Here is a 21,649-nt window from a genome sequence, read left to right as displayed (position 1 = left end):
AACAAAAAGAAAGAGGAGAGGAAGTATTGTGACTTCCTGTGTGATACCTCATCGGAGGGTCGTCGCCTGAGGCAGTTGGGCTCGTAGCAGTTGAGGCGGAGGACCTGGATGGCCCTCTTGATGCTGAGGTGATGGAGAACACTGCCCACCTTCAGAGACAGCAAGTCGTCCTGGGATCAAACAACACAGAGTCAGCATGATTTATTCAGTGGGAGTGTTCACACAGAATATAAAAGTACTATTAAACCTTTTGCTAAAAAAAAAAAAGTTTTTCTTTTTAATGTCAAAGGTTTACAAGCTTCCACACAGGCTCCAGTGCAAGGTGACAAGGTTTTAAAAAGCTCACCACTGTCAGGTAGTGCAGCACGCGTCCGTCAACACGGGCCTCGTCAAAGTGACTTTTGTACTGCGGGAGGCCGATGTCGTCCAGCCACCCTGAAACAAACATCAGTGTCATTAATCTGAATTTAGTTTCTGTTCACACTGACTCTTTACAAACGAACCAACAGGAGCAAACGTGGCTATTCAATGCTATGGGAGCTATGAGGTGTGACACACAATATAACTAAGCTGTCATCCTGCACCATCAGGATCCAGGTGGATAAATCAAATTCCTTGTGACCGACAGAAGTTTATGCAGCACTTTAACTCTTCCGATGAGCACATTTATGTCCTCTGGTGTCACAAAGAAATAACTGATTATAGCCATTATTAATATTAGTCTGCAAATTGGCGGCATGTTGTGACTAACAGGTAGAGACAGGACGAAATGAAGGCGTCTTGTACAGCAATGATTCAGCGCTTGTTACTGTGGGATCACCGTCACACACCTTTTAATGGACTTACTGAACCGACACAGAACACTGACTCAAATACAAGCACAGCAATTTTATCAGCTTCTCATTCAAGGAAAATACCCACGTTGACATTCATTTATGTTACCATGGTTACCAAATGCCTTATAGAGGGCCTCATACAAGTCGATGATAAGATCACTTCCTGAGCAGATTTCAAGAGCAGCAGATGGATTTTTACTAGTTTAGCTTTTGAAATAGTGGTTAAAAGACACATCTGCTATCATATAATCCTGTGGTTGGTTTGTGTGCTTTCACAGCACAACTGAAACACACCAGAGTTTGACTGACAGCGGACGGAGACCCACCTTTTCAAGTGGTTTAGGGTCAGTGTTTGGTCCACTGACAGATTTCTCACCAGCCAAAATGAACTTTACTAGCCAGATAAACTGACCTGAGTTTCTTTAAACCTAGCTAAACTGGTTAGGTATGACAACACGAAAGATGTCGTCATACTCACTGGTCACCCAGTTGTGGTCCAGTCTGCCCTTGAGATCCTCCTCCTCTGACCCAAGAGACTGCAGAGCCAGCTGCAGCTTCTTCCTGTGGAGAGGCTGCTTCATGCCCAATTCCTGAGCAGGTAGACAGGAAACACACAACATCATACACAGGAAACTTTTCAGACTGCAGCATGGAATATAAAGTAATGCAGTATCGCATTTCCTCCATTTGTCCATCTGAGTTTTGGAAGTCTTAATTTTGGCTTGGAAACCTAGAGATATCATAGAAGCATTTAAAATACGACAACTATATTTTAAATGCTGAGTTTCAGAACATGTCCTTGCAGAGATTTGGGATAAAGAAACCAATGTATTGCTGTGACAACACAAGATAAAACGTAACACTCCTACCTTCTCCAGATCGTGTTGTGACGCCCGCAGTAGTGTCTGTCCTGATTTGATCCAGCTCTGACCCTGAGCAACATATAACCCCAGACCCTGCTCATGCAGCCACACACAAACTTCATCTTTACTCCACCGCGAGAAAGGAACATCGACAGCACTGAGGAGAACAAAAAGGAATAGTGATCATAGTAAATCAACTGGTGCAACCCTGACAAAGTAGTAATACAGAGTCAACTGTTGTCTATAAAAATAAACTGTAATATATTCAATATCTGCAGTGACTGATAGATGTTAAAAAAAAAAAAGAAAAGAAAAGAAAAACATTATCTTGGGCTGTAGGTTACGCTTTAAATTTCTGATCGCTGCTTAACACCTACTTGTGTTTAGGTTCACGTGACCAGCCGAGTCGAGGGCCGGCTGTGGCTCTGACTCCTCCCCTCCTGAACTCCATCTCTGCATCATCCAGGTTGAAGGAGGTGGAGTGACTCCTCTTTAGTCTGAAGGAGTATCACATTACAAATGACCAAACAGATAACCATCTTACATGACTTTAAACACAGTGCTCTCACACGCCCTCTGGATGTTACCTGCCAAAAAATTTCATGAAGCCTTTGGACTTCTTTTTGGTCTCAGGTGAGGACGGCAGAGGAGTGCCATCGTGGGATTTTCTTGAAGGGACACCGGCCAAGTCCAGGTGCTCGGTGCCTTTACGTTCCGTCTCAGCTGTAAAAAATAATTACACATTAACATGATGTACTTAAACGAGGCTGGAACACTCAATACATCTGAGGAGAGATCAGAGCAACCAGCAAAACAACTACAGACACAGCACTACGTCTAAAAGATTAATTTATATCACCCATGCAAAACACTAGTTAAAGGGGTACTTCAGTATTTTTCAAATTGGACACTATTTTCCCATGTTTTTGTGTCTAAGTGACTCATGCAATGTAACGTTAGATGGCAATCATATACCATCAATTTATGTCCACTATAAGTGTTTGTTTTTGCCACTGACAGACTCAAACTATTAATCTTAGTGTCACTACAGAGACAGACCTTTTGGTTAAAGAGTAAGATCCTATTTATCTAACCAGAAACAGCCACAACATCCCCATCTCAAACCAACCAGACTCCATTTAAATAAACAGTAATTTTAGCATCGTAAAACACACTTCAAACGAAGCTGACAGAAACAAAATAAAATTCACAGCAACTATCTTGGTTCATCTCTCCACTGTTCCAACAATCTCCAACTCATGTTAGGTTGAAATAAATCTTTAATTCACTCAGTTAGATGTGAAAATATGCTGCCTCTGTATACACTAAAACTACTGTTTTTTTAAAATGGAATCTGGTGTGTTTGGCGATAGTGTTTTCAAGGCTGTTTCTGGTTAAACTAAACTGATCTTACTCTTTAGCAAAAAGGATTATTTCCGCAAGGATCGTCTTCATAATGTTGTCACACACTTTGAAAAATAATCTGAGCCTGTCAGTGGCAAACAGAAACACTTTTAAGGAACGTAAACTGACACTGTCCCGAGTGGTTACGTTGTAGTTTCACTGCTGTCAGCTGCAGAACTCTCGCACAATACTAAACCAAATTAAAAAATTGTTGTCTCCATTACTCAGACACAAAAACCAAAACATGAGAGAATGTGAGTCAAGTAAAAAATGTCAAAGTTACCCTTTAACGACTACGACACAACCTATAGATTTTCTCATTTACAACAAATGAGAAATGCTTCACGACTTAAATGGAAAGTCCCGTCAAACAGCTTCATTGCAGATGGTTAAAAGTCGTGGATAAGAAACAACTGGATGGTTTAATGAGATCATGGACAGAAACACCTCACAACAGAGCTAGAGACAGTAAACTCTAGGAAAATATTTTGTGAACAAGGATTTAGAGCAGTTATTCCCAGCCTTTCTTATGAAATACAGAAACCCACTAAGATTTATTCAATGAAACAGAAAGTCATTATTTAATTGAAGTGCTCACAATTTATGAACATATAAGCTGTGAGGAGGGGTCATAAGCAAGAAAGGTTGGGAACCACTGATTTATAGAAACGTGAGGGAAAAGTTGTTCCATCATCAGACTGAGTTCACCTACAGGAAATTAACAGTCACATTGTACTGTGTCTATCTCACATCCAGCTGTATAATCCAGAGCAGCCATACTGCAGGCCAACAAGGCCACTCTGCTCTACTGTACCTAACGCAGGTGCACTGACACTCCGGGTGCGGTCTTCACAAGTTACAGAGCAGTGAAAGAAACACGAAGATCAGACACCAAACATCTCAAAATAGTCAAAAATGTGATAAAATCCAGGACAGTGTGGAGATTAGGAAATCAGCTTCACCCAGGTTTGGAACACTGGCCGTCTGCTTGCCTCCACGCAGCTTGAAGAAGCCACGGCCGAAAGAGGAGCGGGCTTTCTTGGTACCAAAACTGTCATCAGCTGTGGTGTTTGCTCTGACAGGAGGTGAGGAGCCAGGTCCTGCTTTATTTCTGACCTATGAGAAATAAAAAACAGGAGTGTAGAGTGTAGTGTTGGTGAAAGAGAAAGAGAATGTAGTTGCATCATTTAACCAGTAGGTGTCAGAGGAGGACTATGTGATACAGTGAGTCCTGTGATTGGTCCTGTGACTACATTAAGACTGATAAAAGAAGCTAATACACTCTGGCAGTCATTGATTCAACACCAAGACCATCTAAGCTGTTGGAAATAATATGATTATGTCATGTTATTTTATACAGCACAGTCAAGTCTCTGTAGTCAACACGTTGATATCAGAAGGTCGTCTGCTCTTACCTGGTCAGTGCTGCTGCTTGTGGCTGAGCTGCCCAGCTGTGGGACGTCTGATGAACTGAAAGAACAAGTATACGAGTATTTAAACTAGGAGTTTGAGAGTCCTGAAATGCCACTTCTTCACTATGAGGTGATAAACAAAGAAGAATTAGATTACTTCTTTTTGCTTACCAGTCATTAGCTTCAGCTGCTTCCACAAGTGGAACATTTAATATCAATTTCAGACGTACTGCACACAGGTGTTATCATTAATATTGCTTGATTAAACTTGTCAGGACTGTGTGGGTGTGCACAGACTTGATTAGATTAAAGGGGCTCTACGCCAAATTCAGAGTGTGTGAGGTGGAGTTTGAGCTGATGCTGATATCATGTTAATGATACATGTATGATAATATGGTGTAAATAATCCAGTGCCTCCTAAATGATTTGTTTCTTTTCATTCTCGCTTTGTCTCCCTCCCCCAGCAGCATCTGGTTGCCTTTTCACTATTCATTAAGTGTAACTGCTCTTTCTGTTCACTTTGGTGCAGTCAGTTACAGACTCACTGTCCAACTCCAGACACTTGGATTTTGAGTGTAATTCATTTCCCCCCAAAATTTTTATAGATACTGCAAGATACGAGTTAACTAGCTAGCTACTGAAGATATAGCCTACTGAATGTATACACATGCTGCTTTTGCTTTGTAGTGATTCTAACAGTGAAACAAAGACCGACCCTGCTGTACAGGAACCAGTGAAGGGAAGCAGGGAAACTTTGCTGATATTCAACCAGCTCTGTGTCATTGCAGTGTGTGCAGATGAACGTTGTTTGACGGCAATGGAGGTCCGGGTGCTGTCCATAACTCAGTTGTAACCACTGTATGAGTGCAGTACACAGCTGCAGTGATGAGCTAGCCAGCAGGACAAACAAATGCACTAACATTTGACCGGACCAGCTTACCGCAACAAACAACAGAGAAGCTCGGACTACAACACAGAGAGGGAGCGTGACTTCATTTTCTGCTCAGGATGCCACTTTATCTTTACACAGAAAATAATTGTCTGCTGCTACAATAATGTTCTAAATGTCAAATACAAATCCTTTGACATCTGTCTGACTGTCCACATAGCTTTGCTGTAAATACTATGTCGGGACAATTGTCAACCATTTTATTCTTAGTGGCGCACAGAGCGAGGTGACCTCAGATAGCTACGCCTGGATGATTAGATCATTTGTGACAAGACGAACTGTTATTATTTGATTCAACATTTAAAACTGAACTTAATGAACACAGCAGACTGTATCACACACACACCATGTTCTTACTAAATATGATGTGGCAGTCACGAACTGTTCAAGACACACTGTATGCTTTTAGAAACGTCTGTGAACAAACTTTTAGAAAGGTCAAAAACTTCAGCTGGAATAAAGTCATACGATGTGCAGATATTTCAGTGTCTTTAATTCCACCAATGAGAGGAACTAAAGCAGAAACAAAGAGGGTTCAATGACACGTTGGAACAATAATTACCGTGGTGGACTGAGTTTTACCTTTCGGCTGCCTGCAACTGTCGTTCTCTGTCCAGGTCATTCATTTCAGAGAGCACGGCTATACACGGAATAGACTGAGACAACACAGAAAAACATGATTAACTGAACATATTTTCCCAACAGCAGAACATTTGCTCAGCCCGACAAATAATAACCCAAACAGAAGCTCTGAATTCCTGGGAGAAACCATCTCAGAGTGGGAGGCCGAAAACTGAGCTTCTCTAAAAAGGAAGTCTCCGGTCTGGGGTTCATCCTGTGTGCAAATTGTTTTGACAGAGGTTGTGTTTACCTCGCCCGAGCTCCTTCCTGCCTCCCCCTCCAACGCCAGGGTGACCTGATCCACCTCCATGGATACAGGAAGCGAGGGATCATCCGGGATATCGTCATAGTCGTCCTCCTTTAACTTCTCTGAGATAGAACAGTTAGGATCGTTATCAGGGATGTGCTACGGCATAAAGCTCTGTTTATCCTTTTTCTTTTAAGGTTTATCCCCTTTTAAAGCCACCAGAAACCTTCATGATGTAAATTCAAAGTCTACGTAGAAGACATGAACACAGGGTCTTTTCAAATTGTATTTTCTCCTTTTCTTTTTCTGATGCAGATCGAACTAATATAGATATTCATGTAAAATATGCTCATTGTATCAGCTTTATGTATTTCTTATGATGACTGAGATAAGGTTTGGTGTCTTGAAAAAATAAAGAAAAGGTAAACTGATTCAGTGAAGCAGAGTCACTACATACGTTTACTGTAGTTTATATAAAGTCAGACTCTAGATTTCATTATTTATGTTAAGAATTATACAGCAGTTTATATATAAAATGATGCTCTATGTTATTTCAAATGCTGACTTCTACATGTGTTGAACTTCTTGAGCAAACAAGGGCTGCAGACTCTTTGTTTTGATGAGAATTAGTTTCTGTTTATTTTGATACTAAACAGTTGACCTTAAAAAACAGCAGTTATTAAACCCTGTGAAGACTGTGTTCAGTGTTGTGCTGATAACGTTACTGTGACTTACCAGCTAATTTGAAACAGATGTTTTCATATTGTGCTCCGTGGGATTTAAAGGCCAAAGCAATAGAGAATGTGAAGGTATGTCATGCCGTGTGGGACGGGGACTCTATCGTGAGAGGTGTGTGTTTTGTTACCTCTGATACCAAAGTGTAGGCTCTCAATCCAAAAAGGAAATAGTTTTCAGTGTCCAGTTTTGTGAGCGGAGGTAGTGTATTGGGGTCTGTAATCCAGCCTCAGGCTGCCGAGTCACATGGACCTATGTTGTTTATTGTGATTAGTTTGTCCAAATAATGCTGCCTGACTAATGTCATAGGCACACGTAACGCCAAAAACACACCAAGCAGCCGCAAAGTGCAGCCTGCTGCAAGCCACCCTACAGCTGGCTATGGAGAGCTGGTGGCTGCTCCAAGCTGTGGCCATCTGGGGATAGTTTCAACTTGTCAGCCAGAGAATACTTGCAACCAATCAGTAAACAGAGACCAATGTTTCTTGTGATATGATGACCCATGTTAGAAAGACTCTACAAGCCCAAAGGCTGCAGTAAAATGTAATTATTGTGTCAAGCCTCACTCTGCTGCTGCTTGGTGTGTTTTTGCCGTAACACAGTATGGTCCCACAAGAAGGTGCCCCAGTCCAAAACATTTTGACTGACGCAACATCAACTTGACAGTCTCTACTGGCCCTTCTAAGTCTCACCTCTTTTCGCTCCATTTACAGTTGACTAAGCTTGGTACTTTACAGAACCTCAGTCAACTTTCCTCTTCACTGTTACTCTTCCACATGTGCTGGGTTTGTCTATGTTGACTAGAAAACCAAAATTTGAAGATGGTTAAGAGATGTGACTGAGTCTAATGTCTTATCCACATTGCTCTGTGTGGATCATTTGACTGGGGGACTGTCACAGTCTTCATAGACACATTACATTGTATATAGTCACATTTTAAGTAAGCCAATGTTAGCAAAATGCTAGCTAGCTAACATATAGCTGCATAGAGTCAGTCAGGTCTGCTTTCTCCTTATTTCTCTGGTAACATTAAAGAGATTTGGAAAAGAACAGGTTGATTTCTGACGTATTTCTAAAAATTCTAATTTCTAAGATTCTGGTGCTTTCTATTTGGATATAGCCGACGTCATGGTGAATATATCCTTCCATCGTACACTGTAGTCCTTGCTGTCAGCTTTTAAAAGCTATATTGTCAGGAACTATCTAATACAGTGGTTCCCAACTGGTGGGCTGCTGTCCAAAAATGGGTTGTGGGTCCGTTCTGAATGGACCACAAGTGACTCACAAACATGTCAACCTTGTAAAAAACACACTTTAATTGTAAGTAAGGATAGACCAATACATCGGCCGGCCGATATATCGGGCCGATATTTGAGTTTTTTACTTGTATCGGCCGACGCGCGTGGGTTTGCGGATTTATTTTTCCCTGGCACTTTTTTTCATTTGAAAGTATGTGGTTAAGTTGAAGAAAACTGTTGAATCCTACTGTGTACAGTAGTTGTTGTTTTATTTATGCTTCAGCTTAAATATTTGTTTATTTTATAAAGACATTACTGGAAGATTTAAGAGCACTGAAATTTTTTTTATTTGAATGTATAACAATAATAATAATAATAATAATAATAATATTCTACCTGTTCTACCTCAACTTTCCATCTTGTTTTAGTATTTTTTACTGTTCAATAAATGTTTCTTATTTTAAACTTGAGACCTGTAATATTTGTTATCATTGTGTCATTTTTTTTATGTAAATTGAGGGAGCAAAAGCAGTATCGGCCCCAAATATCAGCTCAAGAAAATCGGCAGTCCATAATCGGTCATCGGCTAAGGGTGATGGCAAAAATCGGTATCCGCATCGGCCCTAAAAAAATCCATATCGGTCTATCCCTAATTGTAAGTACACTGAATTTACAGCACAGAGCTTTTCATTTGAAGTGCTGTTACCTGCTGTTGAGTTAGTGAGTAACTGACAGCTACCTGACAGAGACAGCAAACTAGCTTGACGGCATGGTCAAAAGCAAGTTTGACACTAAATGTCACTAAATTGAACAAATGACCGAGTAGAAATCTGGACCCTGTGGCTGCACCAGTGTGGAACCACTGATCTAATAAACAGTGCGGCACCTGGCTAAACAGAGACAGAAATCCAAACATGGTAATGTAACAAAAAAAAAAAAAAAAAAAAAAAAGAGTACGCTCTTAAACACAGTCTGACCTTTGACCAGCTCCTGAACTTTCCTGCACTTTGTGAGCGACTCCTCCAGCTCCTTTATCCTTCGTTCCTGTAGATACACACACACACACACACACACACACACACACACACACACACACACACACACACACACACAATGTTCCAGTTACGACAGCTTTCAAAAAAACAAAGCAGCTGCTCAGCTGCTGAATATGACCTCAGCCTTACATCACACTGTACCTTCTCATCGTTGGCAGACGCCAGCGACTCCAACACCATCTTCATCTTCAACACTTCTGTATCTGGAGAAAAAAAACAGATACTTTACACTTGTGCAAGTTTATCTTTAGTCCCCCCCTTGGGTCTGAAACCAGCCAGCTGAAATCAGAAATAATGAACCCACTCAGCTCAGAGTGCTGGTCAGTGCAGCTCTTGTTTCAGCTTGTTGCTACAATAAACTCTTGATTCAATTATCACCACGTATTATCAAAAACAGGGAAACACTGTGTGTTTTACTGGAAACGCTACACAATTAAATGTGCCAACTGCCTGGTAATCTAATCCAACACATGTTTATCTAGACTCATGTGAACTCTGAAGTGAGTTTATGAGAGTTGAACTTATCATTGCAATGAGGTAGATAATTAAGGTTTGGGGGGTTTGAGACTATTTAACCAATCAAAACACAACAGAATTTTCTTATTAACTCACTTTGCAAATCTATTTAGATTCAGATTTTAACAAGGGAGTTCTCCTCAGATATGCAGTTTTAATATCTTTTAAGTAATAATATGTTAGTGTTGTGTTGACAGCTTTTTTTGGGTGTCCACCAAAATGGTAAAAAAAAAAAAACAACAACAAATGAAGCTTTAAGCAACAGAAATTATAAATGACATGTTTGAGAACTAAAACTCATGACCTGACATTTAAAGAACTAAAATCTATCAATTAAATTACAAATGGGATTTTAAGCTAAAGGGCGATCTGAATGCTCTGATGCTTTGTACGTGACCCTTTGCCAATAAAAGAAAGGAGATAAAAGATGGAATAAGAGATATAAGACTCTGACAAATTACTTTAATTCAGTGCTACACAGTGTATGAGTCACGGTGGCCAATTTGTTGGACAAACATTGGTTTAGTTTTACCTCCTGGGTTTAACCTCAGCGCTTAAATGAACTATCCTTCTTAAGTGTCTAACTTTCTGTTCTGTTAGGGACTGTTGGTTTTTTATTAGAAAAGAGGGGTGACGTTTGTTTCCTTAACACCAAATGTAGGTATTGAAGCAAATGTAATGAGCAAACAGCATGAACGGGGTGAGAATTATGATCAAAACCAACAGTTACCTGCTTAAACAAAATGCATATACCCCTTACAAATGGCATCATCTCACAAGCTGTGTGTGCTCTTGAGCAGTATATAGTTGCATGACAGCCACATAAATTACAGAATGCGCACACAGCCAGCCAGCAACGTATGTATATAATGAAGTTTCCCAAATAAACCCTAACATACACGACAGTAGCAGCAGTGGCCAGAATATTGTTAGTATCTGCACAGCAGCTGTTATTAGATTTTAAATACTTTATCCTTTGTCGATCAAAAGTTGACATGAAATCCTGGACTTTAATAATGCCTTCTTTTGTTTTGTTTTTCTCTATTGTCATGAACGCAGGGGCCCAAAATGATCATTATTATTATTTTGCAATACAGGATCCAGTTAGAGAAAACGTTTGGCTAAATTTTAGACACAGCATAAAGAAATTTGATGAAATATCCCTTTTAAAAATTAGATTTGGTGATGTTTCCTGACAGAATGGTTTGTCACACACGACGTCTTAAAGCTGGGGTGTCAAACATACGGCCCGTGGGCCAGAACAGGCCAGCTAAAGGGTCCATTCCGGTCCACTAGGCGACTCGACTCAAGGCCCTGACACACCAAACCGAGGATCAGCCGTCTACCGAAGTCGGGCCGTCGGTGAGCGTCTGTCGGCCTAGTTTTTGCGGTGTGTCCCGCACCATTTGAATCCAAACGGAGAGCCGGGGCTAGCTGGGAGCGGCTAGCGCAGCATGACGGAGGGAAGCACAACCAGTTAGCCTCCGCTAGTCTCTGAGCTAGCCCCGGCTCTCCATTTGAATCCAAATGGAAAGCCGGGAGCCCTGGTTTGTTATTCAGGTTAAAGTGGGAAGAAGCAGCGGGTTTATCAGGCAGCTGAGTGAAGCTGAGTGAAGTGGAGCCTGCGGAGGACAAACCGGGACCGTCTGAATGTAATAGCCATTGGAGGTGCTGCCGTGCTCAGCTGCACAGATAGGAAACCCCTCAGCTGTCAGGATATACCACTCTGTCACTCCGCTCTCTCTCACGCAGGCGCAGAACGTACGTACCGCTTGGCCGTCGGATATAGTCCATGTAGCGTGTTCAAATGCAACTGACACAGGGCGACGTGAGGCGACGTGAGGCGACGTAGACGGCGCAACAGTTGGCTTTCGCCGCCGCTAGTTCTTTGATGTCAGTTTGGTGTGTCTGCACCTTAAGATATGCCAGGATTCAGGAGCAAGTTTCACAATGTGTTGCCTACTTCTTGTAAAATTCTGCTTCAGAGGCTCTTCCACCCTGACCAGGATACAGTTCTCTGATAGAACACTGAATACTTACTGTGATTATGTGTAAAGATAGAACATTGTGCAAAATATTGTCAGCTTCAGTTCAAAAGAATCTGTATCAGGAAATGTGTGGATAAATGGACATGTAATGACAGCGAGAAGTAGACTGACTGAATGTGGAAAAACTGAGACACACTGTTGAAACTGCACTTGTTTTTCTTAAGACCATCTCATGCTGTTCATCTGTTTTGTAAAAGGATGAAGGTCTACAGAATGCACTTATAATTCTTTACAAAAAAAAAAAGGGGGGGGGGGGGGATATTGAAGCTGATGGTACTTAGGGGTTGTTATGTGATGGTTTTATTGATCCAGCCTCTCTGAGAACTAAAATTAGGTTAACACCCCTGTCTTAAAGGATTGTTGGAAATTTGAAAATCTCACAATAATTACTGTTTTTACAGTTTTTGGCTATGATAAATGTTGTAATTTTAGTGATTTTTTTAAAAGGAAAAGATGACTTTTAAACCCACTGGCAGGTTATGGGGTTCAGTGGGCATCTAAAATAAATAAAAAATGCAATTATCTAAAGTTTTATGTCCCACGCTTAGGCCAAAATAATAAAACACAAGTCCCTTCCCAGTGTTTTAAAAATAATTTTACATGCCTCCCCCATTGTGCACCTCCCCCTACACTCTCATATATAACAAACTCTTAGTGACCCTCTGATTTTAGTGAAGGAAAATCAACAAGTAGCATATGTCTGACTCTAAAATCATATATTTTTTTTCTCGCAGTCTGTTTTTGTTTTCTTAAAAGCAGACATCTGATCATAGACTTGATGTCGTCAGTATCTCAACAAACAACCAGCATCTGTACAGTGAGCAGGAAGACAAAACAAACACCTCCTTCAGGTAATACTGTACAGCCCGTGTTTATAGGCAGACATGTATGAGAGACTCCCCTTTAACATAAATGGCATTCCTCCACTATCAGAGGGGATAAGATAAGGAAGGAGTAACGTTCAGAAATGTTTGGTATGGAGCCTACAGACAGACAGATAAGGAGTTAAGTAAAAACAAATCACCTCATTATAGTTTGGACTGCCCGTGAAATATAAGATAGTGAAAAAATAATTAATGGGGAAATCCAGATGAAAGCAAAGGAATGGTTATTTCGTCAGAACAGATGCTGGAGGGGGATCTGGTGTTGTTGGAATGTGAAATGTCTATTTGTCTAATCCTCATAAACCCTTTTGTAATATTAGACTCCACGAAAAGGTACAAGAAGCTCCCAGACAATTATTTAAACAGCTCCCACCTCTCTCTCCTCCCTCAGCCCTGCTGAGACTCTCCACCCTCAGTCTGCTCTCCTCCTTCAGCCTCCTCAGCTCCAACTCCCGCTCCTCCAGCTGCCTCTGCAGAAGCTGCAGCTCCTCCTGTAATCAGAAGATGTAAAGTCACCACTCTGCAATTCTTACCAGTGTATTTGTGAATGAAACTTGGGTAGGGGGAATGAGTCCATTTAGTTTTTGGATTGTCTTTTTAATTAAAGGCTTTGAGAACCCAGACACATGCTGCTGACCATGTACAAACTCATAACAACACTTATATTACTGTGCATCATAACAAACATAACAAGGCACCCAACTAATGACTATCACAAGTTCTGTAAGTTCAAGGTTATGTCTTAAGATGGCTTGTTTTGCTCGACCAACCGTGCAAAAATACAAAGATTCAATTAACATTATAAAACAGTCAAATACAGCAAATATCTGAGAAGCAGTATTAAGAGAACATCTGCCAGTTTTGCATAATAAATGACTTAACATTAACCGATGGTTAACGGCATCATTTACCAGCTAATTAGCACATTATTAGCATGCTAACACGCTAAACAAAGATAGTAAACCCGGTAAGCATTATACCTGCAACCCATCAATGTTAGCATTGTAATTTTTAAACCTGTTAGCATGCTGAGCATTAGCTCAAGCCAACTTAGTACACAGAGACGCTAGCTGTGGACTCTTAGGGCTCCTACACCTGGCGCAAAACAGTGCACAGTGTAGCGCAACTGTAATGCTAGTTTCAGACCGAAGCAATTGTCATTTTAACGGCCAGTGACCACATTTTGCAAGTAGAAAATGTACTTGCACCCATCTGTGTACCCACTGGTGTGTAAGTCTTAATATGAGATGTGGTTAGGCGATTGTTGGCGCATTGGTATTTTTACAGAAAAGCAATTGCACCATTGACCAACAAAAACCTGGTCTAAAGTCAATAACGCAGTATTTTCCTGCCATATAAATGGCACATTATTCACAAAGTCGGACGCCTACATAGGCTGGTTCACAAGGCGTGCAGACTCTGCTTGTTGGGAAGTAGGAAAAATTTGCAGGTGAGTGAAATAATACATTGTTAAAGAGGAAAATAAGAATTAGATTCTCTACAATGCAAACATAGCAGAGAGCAGAGCAGAGCTGCTGTCTGACTCCTCATTAAGAGGTGCTGTACACTTCTGTTTCCTCTGTCAAGTTTACAACTACAGTTTTAGTTTTGCTTCAATGTCCCACAGTGACATTACTGCTCTTACTGCATTACGCTCAGCAGAAAAATACTTGCTTCTCTAACATGTGGAATCTGCTCCCAAAAAAGACACCTGATAAATTAAGGGACTAAATACAACCTGTAGGGAATTTTATAAAACAAAATGTCTAAACAAGTCACTGCGGACAAACAGGTGAACTTGTTCTGGATGTGTGTTCTGGGCTAAGAATTAACTACTGTCGGGTGTGCTTAACCTCTTTGGATTTGGTCTTTGATCCATTTATTCTCAATACAATATACACATGCTCACCATAACACAGACGGGCGACAGCATTGTCCACATCATCAATATTCCATTCAGCAAATTCAGTTTTACACGCAAATACTTAATGCTTTTCAACATGCTTCCACAACACGGTCCAAAACTGTTTGCTTCCCCAGTAAACACACCTGATTCTCATTACCTGAGCTTACCTATATGCCCTTCGCACATAACTGCTGTTCAGTTTAATAACTGCATGTGTATATTTATATTAAAGGGATAGTTCAGCCATTATCTACTCACCCTCATGCAGAGAAAGGCTCTGGTGAAGTTTTAGAGTCCTCACATCCCTTGCGGAGATCGGCGGGGGGAGCGGCTAGCACACCTAATGGCTGACGGCGCCCCGGACTAACGTTCAAGAACACAAAATTGAATCCACAAAATATCTCCATACTGCTCATCCATAGTGATCCAAGTGTCCTGAAGGCCTGACATAAAAAGTTGTTTGGAAAAACGTCATATGAACTCTGTTTTTAGCCTCACTGTAGCCTGTAGCAAGCAAGCTTTTAGCAAAGGACAGCCCAACATGTCTGAAGACTTTGAAATTGAGGAGGAACAGCATTTCTTTGTTGAGCCGTATTTGTTTGAGCCTGAGTATACGGACGCGGAACTCAGGCTACTGGACGAAGCAGCCGCAGCAGCTCATGAGCCTCAGCCAGCCGCAGAATACCGGAGTCGAGCACTGGAAACCTGGTGGTGTAGTTGTTTCAAATGCAAAGCAATGCCAATGGATGAGGAAAGTCTTTGCTGCTCAGACTGGGAATTGGCGATGCCTGCACTTGAGAATCTGGACATCAGTACTGACGAGACTGCTGCTCTTCAGAGACCGTGCATCACCGATCACCCTGAGCGCGCACACGTGAGCATGGAGCACAGAGAAGCAGTCAGAGCTACAGGCTACAGTGAGGCTAAAAGCAGAGTTCAAATGACGTTTTTCCAAACAACTTTTTATGTCGGGGCTTCAGGACACTTGGATCACTGCGGATGAGCATGTTGGAGATATTTTGTGGATTCAATTTTGTGTTCTTGGACGTTAGTCTGGGGCGCCGTCAGCCATTAGGTGTGCTAGCCGCTCCCCCCGCTGATCTCCGCAAGGGATGTGAGCACTCTAAAACTTCACCACAGCCTTCCTCAGCATGAGGGTGAGTAGATAATGGCTGAATTTTCATTTTTGGGTGCACTATCCCTTTAAGCTTGTTTAGATAAGGATAAAATAAACACACAGAAAAGGCTTGTGCATTTAGGAAAACATCCTAAATGCACTAACGCCATGCACTTTACACCATGCACTATAGATCATTTAAATAGGACCCTGAATCTTGTTTTAAACTTAAAAAAGCTCTGTTAAAACCACAGAAGAATACCCTAATTTCAGTGCAACATTAGTAAGAATTAGTCAGTCAGTGATTTACTCAGTTAATTCCTGTTCTCTATTTAACACACTGTGAGTGCGGTGACTTAGTTACAGTTTATACTATTCACTAAACCAGGACATACAGAAAAAAACAGACAGAAAAACATCCACAAGACTCATCAAAAGCTGGTTATAGAACTACTGATCAAAGAACTACGTAACTGAAATTGAGAAAACGTACCAATTAACAAGATGTGTAGCTATAAAAGTAGTGAACCACACCACTTCTACTTCTTATTGTTTCTCCTACAGGTGTTAATAGAAAAGCAAAAGCTAAAGGAGGATCTGGACCAGGTACAAATCCTGAAACCGGTACAGGTGAAGGCACTTACAGTGAGTGTGGTGAAAGTCAGGAAAGCAGTGTGCAGCAGTGGAGAAGGAGCAGGTTTAGAGGATCTTAAAGGGACAGAAAGGAGAAGAGCACAGGCTGGAGATTAAACCTCGTTCACCTCATCTCCAGTGAACCGCTCAGTGTTCCTCTTTGGACGCTTGACAGGTTAACATGTTGCAGAAAGATGTTAAAATCATTGTAGAAAAGGGGGGGTAAAGGGAGGGAGCAGAGACACGATGTCATAGGGGGAATCACAAGGTTTTTAACATGTAATGATGCATGTCAAAGGATAAAAAATAGATTCAGATCTCCTGTCATAGTCGATGTAAAAGAATAAAGTGTCTGGACCTTCAGCACACTCACTTTGGTAGCTTTGAGTTTCTTCTCACACTGCAGTCTTTCATTCTCTATGTCAGTCACCCTGAACCGCAGGTCCGTTACTTCCTGATACAAGCCCTGGGGAGGAGAAAGAGAACTCCCATTACCCATTAAACTCGGAGAGGAAACCTTCACTGGGAGGTTTATGGAGACTGTGTGGGAGAGAGTTCACATTTTTTTTAACAGTGGGAGAATTCCTGCCAAAAGTACCAACTATTATTTTCAGACTAATGTCCCACTGGAGGGAATTTGAGAAGCTCAGTCAACACTGGACTGGAGGGAAGCGTCATGGTCAGTTACTGTAAAACTGCTTTTACCCAATCAGAAACACTGTAGGAGCCCTGTGCTTTGGAAAATCTGTCCTTACATGTAATGTGTATTGTTATTTATCTCCGCCAGGTATAAGCCTAGAGGGGATCATGCCTTTAGTTGTGTGTGTACCTCTCTGTCTGCAGCTAATCTCACAAACTACTGGACCAGTCAGCCTCAGATTTATGACTGCATGCTCAAGGACCTCTTGTGGCTGCGGTGATTCACAAATGTTGAAAAACCTGATTTATTAACTGTTTTATACAGTCATTGAATGTTGACCTCTCACTGTTCTTCTGCAGGTTTTCCAGAAGCTCCGTCAAAAATAGACATAGCGTGTATTTTTTTTTAGAATTATCTAGATTGGCCGCAATAAGCTCTAGCGACCGCATGGCTGCCTGGCAAAGATCTGCACTTTTCTAATTGGTAGTGATGGACCTGTAAATCGAAATTACTGGTCCATCTACGTCCCAACCCTCACTTATGGTCATGAGCTCTGGGTAGTGACTGAAAGAATGAGATTGCAAATACAAGCGGCTGAAATGAGTTTCCTCTGTGGGGTGTCTGGGCTCAGCCTTGGAGATAGAGTCGAAAGGAGTCAGTTGAGGTTGTTCGGGCATCTGATCAGGATGCTTCTTGGGCGCCTCCTGTTGGAGGTGTTCTGGGCACATCCCACTGGTAGGAGGCCCAGAGGCAGACCCAGAACACGCTGGAGGAATTACATATCTCATCTGGCCTGGGAACACCTTGGGGTCCCTCAGGAGGAGCTGGAAAGAGCTGATGAGGAGAGGGACGTCTGGGGTGCTTTGCTCAGCCTGCTGCCCCGGGTGAAAATGGATGGATGGACGGATGGACTTTGATAGTGATTACTGTACATCAATGGCACACTCAAAAAAATCTGGTGTAAGTGTGTTTAAGACGTGACAGCTGCGGTTTTACATTTTGGCAAATCAGCACCATAAAAAGTCACGCTGTATCTGACACTAGCAGTTCCTGTTTACACCGTTACTTATAATTTTAAGAGAACAATTCCCTGAATTAATTTTTAAAATGGAAAAAAGTCTGCATTTGATGATCATGCAGATTTTGAATGATAAAGAGCACTTATTAAGACAGTTCCTTAAAAGCTTTACTGCTGAGTGTGATGTGTGGTTTGACTGAGTTTTGAGTCTGGGAAGAAGGGTTGAGATTTCTGACACAAAATGCATAAATCCGGCACTTTAGGTTAAACAAATACAGAAATCAGAAGTCGTCAGCATTGCTCAAATGGGACTGACATGCTATGTTCTTTAGGGTCCAATTTAAGGCTTAAGGGAGGGTAAATGGAGAGAAAAATAAACACATTCAGTTGCATTAATTTCAGTCTGCTCCCCTCAGACTTTCACTGTCTGGAAACACCACATAATATTCTCCATATATGCCCCAGCTGGTGGACAGAGTGTATGGAAACTATAACTCTCACAGCCTTTTAGCCCCTCAGAGAGGGGAGAGGGGGAGAGGTATGGGTGTGGGTGGGGGGGTTCTGGCAGGAAACAGCTGCTGGAGCACAAGGGGGGTGTAAAGCCTCTTCTGTAACCCTCAAAGAAGTTCATCCTGCACCACATGACAGATTCCTCCAGTGGAGTGAGGCAGACCTTTGTGACTTTAAAACAATGACTGGGTGGCTTCCAGGATTCAGAGTCACACATCACATGAAACAAGGTGCAGGTGCAACAAAGAACTTCGGCTATCTCATGTTAAGGACGGTGGGTTGTACCTCACTGTCCCTGTGATCTCTCTCCACCGCCGTAAGCTTCAGTTTCAGACTGGACACCTCGGTCATCAGCTCCAGCTTCTGGGTCTCCAGTGTTGTCCGGTTCAACAGCTCCTGTGGAGCAAGATGCACACTTGGTAAAGCTGCACTAAAATATAACGTGGAAAGAAATGGGCTGGGATGACAGTTTGAACTGTAGAACCGAAGGCCTCTGCAAAGTTACCTGTTGCAGCAGGTCCTCAGTAGCATTTAGTTTCTCCCGATGATGTTCTAAACAGGTGTCTAGGTCCCGTATCTTCTCACCTTGCACCTCCACCTGGTCTGTCAGAACACTTACCTGGACAGTAGTGAGACATTATTGCAGTATTTATCACAAAATAATAATAGAAAATGTCGTGAAATTCTCGGTATACATCCAAAATCAGATCCAAACATGCACATATTAAAAGACGATCCTGTTGAGTGGCAGATGGCAGTAATCATTTTTTAAGATTTGTATCAGGATGAGATGTGCCAAACTTTAAGACCCTTGAATAACTGCTATAGAAGTTGAGTAACATTTACTAAAAACTACAGTTCAAGCTGTTTCAGTAAATTATCGAGCAACTTCAAAAAAGAAAACAATGAACTTGTGACCTTTGTTTTAAGATATACATCTTCAGTATGAATGAATGGCTGTAGGGCCACAGACAGGGCAGGGAAGTTGGAAAGTGTTTAGAGACAGACTGCTAAATTGTTGGTTTTGTTTTTTTCATGGGATTTGTTGCCATAGCGAGACAGAGAATAATGCTAGCCTTAAAGTTCAATATTATCAAATTTCTGTAGCACCATCTTTGGGTAGATTTCCATCATATTCTGCTGAGTTTCTTGGAATAGATATGAGCACCTCATCTACATTTGGTTGTGTTTGCACAATGTGGTCAAGAGCAATGCCAGGTTATCTAAATAATGCATGCTTACAAGAATTTTGCAACCACTTATACAAAAAGGGTAAGGCTAAACAAAAAAATGAACCTTTTCCCTGCTCCTCCAAAAATTTTCAGTGTACCCACCAAATTTATATGTTAGAAGATCTTGTCAGTCTGTACATCTTGCACTATCTATTTGTCTTGAACTAAGGATTCCAGGAAAAAGCAACTTTACATCTACACCTAATGGTCCAAAGTAGGGATGTCAGTTAAGATTGATTTTGCTTTTGATAGCCCGACACCCATTAACCAGTAACTAACCAGAAGATTTCTAAGGGGGAAAAAGCAAAATGACTTGAATACATAAGGCCTTTTGTTCTTTTGGTCCTATGCTCCATTGACCCAGTGAGCTTTAGCACCGCATTTCAAAGAGTTATCCATTTAGAGGGGGTGAAATTTTAATGTTTTGTGACATCAGTATCCTACCTTTCATTTTATTTTTTGTTGGCTTCGCTACTGGCTGGCCACGTTAACCACTGCCTGCCCTCCGGTCTCCACTGGAAAGCTAACTTTAGCCTTGGTGCACTGTGCACCACCAGGGTCAGGAAGTGAGGTGAGTAACCGGCTTCAGTTAGAGCTGTTTGCACCACTAATCACGCTGACACTTGGTGCTTCTCAAAGTCAAGGAAGAAATCTTAAATAACCAAATTTCAAGGAGGCTACATCTGGAATCCTGCTGAAGGACTGTTCCAATATCAAGGATGCTTCAAATTCTTCTGAGGACCAAGTCCTTCCTTCAGAGAATTTTCAAGGACGCATGTGTGCATCCTCAGCCAGAACCAAGTATCAACAATTCTTTTGCATGATTTTGCTGGAATTGAGGGTGGGGCCTCTTCAGTGTAGCACATCTGGGCACTCGCAAGCCTGTTCCAATGTGTGTTCACCGAATGCTAGTAGTCTACTGCTAATGCTAATCGTCTTTTCCAAGCCTATGTAGGACCTGACGTAAGGAAGCAGCTTTAACTTTGAGAAGCACCGACTGCCTCAGGTGCTAACAGAGCTAACAGTGATGCTAAAGGGGGTTCGTGGCTTAAAATTATACCGATTACTCTCCAGGGCAACCTAGAGGACGGAGGGTAGGCACAATGTTTCCACAGCGGTAATTGCCGAATCAGCAGTGCCTCTAGCTAGCTCCCACCTGATCTGGGTGGTGTGCAGTGCAGAGCTGCCAAGACTAGCTAACCAGCGGAGACTGGAGGGTCAGGCAGCCGGCACTATGTGTCTGCATGTTTGCGTGGCTAGCTTGTTATCTGTCTCCCACCAGACCAAGGTGGTGCGCAGTGCAGTATAATGAAGAGTAGCCATATTAACCTGTAGACCACCATGCTTAACCGGTCAAAAAATATTATCGCCACTTAAACAATTAACAATTAACCCTTCACATCCCTTGTCCAAAGTAAAAAAAAGCTTTGTTAAGAGGATATATGTTGATAAATTGGCTCAAGTTCCGCATTAAAAACTAATCATTTGTTGCTGTCCACCAAACTATGTACCAACATTTTTTTTTAATCTGTTGAGTAGTTTTTGAGATATCCGACCAACTACCAAACATACGGACCAACGAACGGCACTGAGAACATGGTAATTACCCAAATGGCAGCCATGTACAATGCTACCTAATTGCCTATTCATCAGCAATTGTTCTGCTGCCTTGCAGCTACAATGACAAGTTGTGTTCACAAACCTGAAGAATAAGACACTCTTTGTCACTCTCCAGTCGTGACAGACGTTCTTGGTAAACTGCTTCTGTGCTGTGTCCGTTACTCT

General features: G+C 41.7%; 1 protein-coding gene across 1 annotated transcript in view; it reads right to left on the bottom strand.

Annotated features, from left to right (window-relative positions):
• The window catches only part of ppfibp1a (PPFIA binding protein 1a), a 42,092-nt gene that overhangs the window by 3,113 nt on the left and 17,330 nt on the right, over positions 1–21,649 (bottom strand). Inside the window, exons 4-20 of the mRNA XM_049566826.1 lie at positions 21,567–21,647; positions 19,138–19,251; positions 18,918–19,028; positions 16,838–16,930; positions 13,182–13,299; positions 9,502–9,563; positions 9,283–9,349; positions 6,336–6,454; positions 6,047–6,120; positions 4,519–4,573; positions 4,066–4,219; positions 2,287–2,422; positions 2,077–2,196; positions 1,706–1,856; positions 1,315–1,426; positions 347–435; positions 48–170 (exon numbers count right to left, since the gene is read on the bottom strand). Of these exons, the coding sequence (XP_049422783.1) occupies positions 48–170; positions 347–435; positions 1,315–1,426; positions 1,706–1,856; positions 2,077–2,196; positions 2,287–2,422; positions 4,066–4,219; positions 4,519–4,573; positions 6,047–6,120; positions 6,336–6,454; positions 9,283–9,349; positions 9,502–9,563; positions 13,182–13,299; positions 16,838–16,930; positions 18,918–19,028; positions 19,138–19,251; positions 21,567–21,647 (1,779 nt within the window). The remainder of the gene's footprint in view (positions 1–47; positions 171–346; positions 436–1,314; positions 1,427–1,705; positions 1,857–2,076; positions 2,197–2,286; positions 2,423–4,065; positions 4,220–4,518; positions 4,574–6,046; positions 6,121–6,335; positions 6,455–9,282; positions 9,350–9,501; positions 9,564–13,181; positions 13,300–16,837; positions 16,931–18,917; positions 19,029–19,137; positions 19,252–21,566; positions 21,648–21,649) is intronic.

This window comes from Epinephelus fuscoguttatus, linkage group LG22 (assembly GCF_011397635.1).
Source record: "Epinephelus fuscoguttatus linkage group LG22, E.fuscoguttatus.final_Chr_v1".
NCBI lineage: Eukaryota > Metazoa > Chordata > Actinopteri > Perciformes > Serranidae > Epinephelus > Epinephelus fuscoguttatus.
This window is presented reverse-complemented; position numbering and strand designations above follow the sequence as displayed.